The sequence below is a fragment of the Plectropomus leopardus genome, unplaced genomic scaffold, assembly GCF_008729295.1.
Source record: "Plectropomus leopardus isolate mb unplaced genomic scaffold, YSFRI_Pleo_2.0 unplaced_scaffold24491, whole genome shotgun sequence".
NCBI lineage: Eukaryota > Metazoa > Chordata > Actinopteri > Perciformes > Serranidae > Plectropomus > Plectropomus leopardus.
Genome location: NW_024626592.1, coordinates 1 through 3,915, shown reverse-complemented (window position 1 = coordinate 3,915; position 3,915 = coordinate 1). Strand labels below are relative to the sequence as shown.

General features: G+C 41.6%; 1 protein-coding gene across 1 annotated transcript; it reads right to left on the bottom strand.

Moving 5' to 3' along the window:
* Positions 1–1,121: 1,121 nt before the first annotated feature.
* On the bottom strand, positions 1,122–3,207 carry LOC121966423 (RNA polymerase II degradation factor 1-like; the record flags this gene model as incomplete). The annotated part of the gene is made up of 2 exons (XM_042516518.1): positions 2,961–3,207; positions 1,122–1,291 (listed from the first exon to the last, which is right to left on the bottom strand). Coding segments are annotated over exons 1-2 (393 nt in total), but the record flags the coding sequence as incomplete, so codon positions are not given.
* Positions 3,208–3,915: the final 708 nt, after the last annotated feature.

Here is a 3,915-nt window from a genome sequence, read left to right as displayed (position 1 = left end):
TAAATGTTTTCAGAAACATTTTGAATGTTTAACTAGAACGACATTGTTAAACGAGAACGACATTGTGTCAAACGGATGAGTTCGTTTTATGTTGCCCACCAGCGGGAGCAGTTATTGGTCGGTTTGTGGTGCAATGCATTCTGGTAGTTGTAGGTTTTCTACCTCTTGAGCAAAAGCGTCTTTTTTTTCCCCTCTGTTTTCTTTGCTTGCGCAGCACCAATTTTAATTTTTTTGCATCTTTCTCCTGCAGATTCAGACCAGTTTTATTCAAAGGACTTTTTTTCAAAGGAGATAAAAAACAAAGAAATAGAGATATTAAACAAAAAAACAGCAAATCCCCACAGTTTAGACTCTAGAAGCTGATGATTTATTTCATTCATTTTTTTCATTTTTGGGCTTTAAAAATTGCAATAATGCAAGAAGTTCAAAATAAATAAAATAAAATAAAATAAATAAAATGAAATTCAATTAAATTTGAAAATTGCAGTGGTTGAAGAATCATTTTCGGATGATAATGGCCGATTTATTGACTAACTGTTTCAGTTCTCCTACAAACCTGTTAAATGATCTAAAACGATGAACGTAACAATAAAACAAAGCATTTTCAGCATATTGGAGATATTCTACAGACAAAGTTTCCATCAGAATAAATGTTTTGAAGACCCCATGATGACTGTTAGGTGTGAAAAACTAAACGTGTGAATTAAAAAATGTTCTGGTGAAAGATGAGAGGAAAACTGTGATGAAAGCCATCACTTCTCGTCTCATCAGTCACAACACATTTCTCCTGGAGACGAGAATATTTAAAATAGTTCAGGATGAACAAATAAATTATTGAGGAGATTAAATCCACGATGTGACAACGCGTGGAGGAATCACAGCTCCAAACCCACAAACCCGCGGCCGCGCAGGAAAACATGGAAAACGGTTTTGAAGAAGCAGAAAAAAGCAGCGCGTCAGCGTGATGAAGAGGAGCTGTCAGGACGGCGGCGCTTTGAACCTGATCACAGGCGGCGTTTAAACAAAGAACAAAGGCGGCAAATGTGGAGAAGAAAGCGAGCGGAGCGCGCGCCGCTCACAGAGATGAGCACATGAATAAACATGATCCTGTCTGCGCTCACCTCCTCCGCCTGAGTGATCACCAGCGCCGGCACGCCGCCACCTGACTCCAGCGCTGCTGCCCCATTGGCTGCTGTTGGGCCCTGCTCCTGCTCCTGCTCCTGCTCCTGCTCCTGCTCCTGCTCCTGCTCCTGCTCCCGATGCTCGGCTCGATCCGGATCCAGAGGCCACGCTTGATGTAAACAGAATCAGACGTTACGATCCAAACAGAGAGCAGCCTCCAGAGGGCGCCGTTTTATTACCAATATTAATACATTCATATTAAAAATAGGTCACTAATAATACTGCAGGGATGCTCAATTTATGGCCAAGGGCCAAATCTGGCCCCTGATAGAGTCCTTGGTGGCCCCTCAACCATTTTCTAATTAACAATAGCAATAAAGTGATGGACTCTGTGAATAGTTTTTGTCCTTTTAGTCTCCATAAGGTGTCAGAGACATAAAACAGCAACATGTCCCAAAATACTAGAAATGTCCTAAAACCCTTGAAATATCTTAAAAACCTGAGAACCATCTTACATTCTGAAATGCTCTAAAATTCTGCACAGCAAATTGGAAATCGCACATTTAACACTCTGAGAGTTGAAATTAACACTCCCCCATAGTTTATATGTGAACCACTGTCAAAGTGTTAACTTAACACTGGCTGGTGTTCTTTAATTATACTTAAAAATTACACTACAATTTAACTCATTTTGACTGATACCTTCTAGAATTAACATTGTTTGAGTTAAAATGTAATAACCGTTAATGTAACCATCCTCCAACGCATGTGTAATAATCACTCCAGAAAGTACTGCAATGAAAGAAACATTTATTTTTCTTTAAATAAGGGCTTCAAAAGACCTAAAATAGTAGGAGCATCCTAAAATCCTACAAATGTCCTAAAATCTTGGAAACGTCCTAAAAGTCCCAAAAACCTACAAACTTCCAAAAGTCCTTGAAATCTCCTAAACTCATTCAAACGCCCTAAAATCTTAGAAATGTCTTCAAAATCCTAAAAACTGCCTAAAATATGAGAAATGTGCTAGAATCCTCGAAATGTCCTAAAGATGTGGGAAATGTCCAAAAGTCTTTGAAACATCCTCAATCCTAGAGACGTCACAACATCCTAGAAATGTCCTAGAATCTTAGAAACATCCTAAAATCTGAGCACATCCTGCAATCTTTGAAATATCCTATAAGAAGTGTCCAAAAAATTGAAAAATGTCTTAAAAAAATGAAAAATGTGTTAATCTGAATCTGAACGTTATCTGTGGTCTCCTCAGTGTTAGTGACGGCAGCAGTGAGGCGCCGGAGGCAACGAGAAGGTGTGATCACACCTCTAAAACAACTGTTTCCTGTTTTGGTCTTTTGCTACAAACTCCGACCCACAGAGACAAACTCTCGTCTCCGGTTCATCGTTCTTCACCTGCTCCGTCTGACTGTTGTCTCTGCAGCATCACGGCGCAGGACTGCAGTGCCAGCGTGTCTTCAAATCTTCAAACTCTGCATGACATTTCTCAGATTTTAGGGCGTTTCTCAGATTTTAGGACATTTGTAGGCTTCCTTGTCACCCTCTGCTGAACACCTTTTGCCAAGTTGCTCATTATATTTTTTCTGTGTTTTTGAAAGAAATCAAACCATTTTTTCTTCCGTTTTTTTTAGTGTTCAGAGGTTTAAATCATTGTGAAGAGTCTCTGAACGCAGCAGAAGAAAACTGATGTCAGTCCAGGTGTTTAAGGGTTAAAGAGGTGTTTCTCAACAAAACAATGAAGGTGCAACACGTCCCTCTGACATGTGACAGCAGAAAGACATCATCAGATGGACAGGCTGCAGTCCTGCAGCAGGACGTGGACTCACCTGGAGCTCCTGCTGGACTCTGGTCTCCTCTCTGCTCCTCCTGCTGCTCCTGAGGAGGAGCTGGATCACCTCTCTTCTCCTCTGCTTTGTCATCAGGATGATCTGCCCCCTGAACCTGGTCCGGATCCTGCCTGACACCCTCCTGGAGGGGGTCCTGGTTCAGGTCTCGCAGTGAATGCACGTCCTCCGTTGTAGAGGATTCTGGTACATCTGCCTCCATCATACGCAGAGTTTTCTTCGGTCAGAGTTCGGCTCTGGATCCAGAAATCAGAAACACTCATATGAGAGTGACTCAAATCCTCACAAAACGTTCAGTGACATTTTACAGTTTTCATCGTCTGGTTTCTCCTTTTGTCCTCCAAAATCGGACTCCTGAGACAACGCTGATAAAAATGTAAAAGAAAATTAAAAAACTGACACAGGCTCATCTAATTTGTCCGCGCAACGCTCTTTGTTTGGGGCCACTTCGAGGACTTTAAGACAATTCCATAATTTTAGAATGTTTCAAGGATTTTAGTACATTTCTGGGATATTAGGCTGATTTTGGGACATTTCTAACCCTTTAGGACATTTCCCGGATTTTAAGACATGTCCAGAATTTTAGTATGATTCTAGGATTTCAGGACATTTCTAGTAGTTTAGGACATCAGTGTCTCAGCTGTGTCCTCTGTCGGGGGTGTGGGGGATCCTCCTCTGGCTCTTTTTTTGATCAACAAGCTCTATTTTGGTGCTGTTTTATGTCTCTGACACCTTATGGAGACTAAAAGGACAAAAACTATCACACTATCACTTTATTTTTATTGTTAATTAGAAAATGTTTGGAGGGCCACCAGGAACCCTATCAGGGGCCAGATTTGGCCCGCGGGCCGTCAGCTGGACACGACTGGTGTCCTCCGCTCTGTGAAGTATGCTCACTTCACAGCAACATTTCCAGCTCTTAACGGAGCGTCCCAGG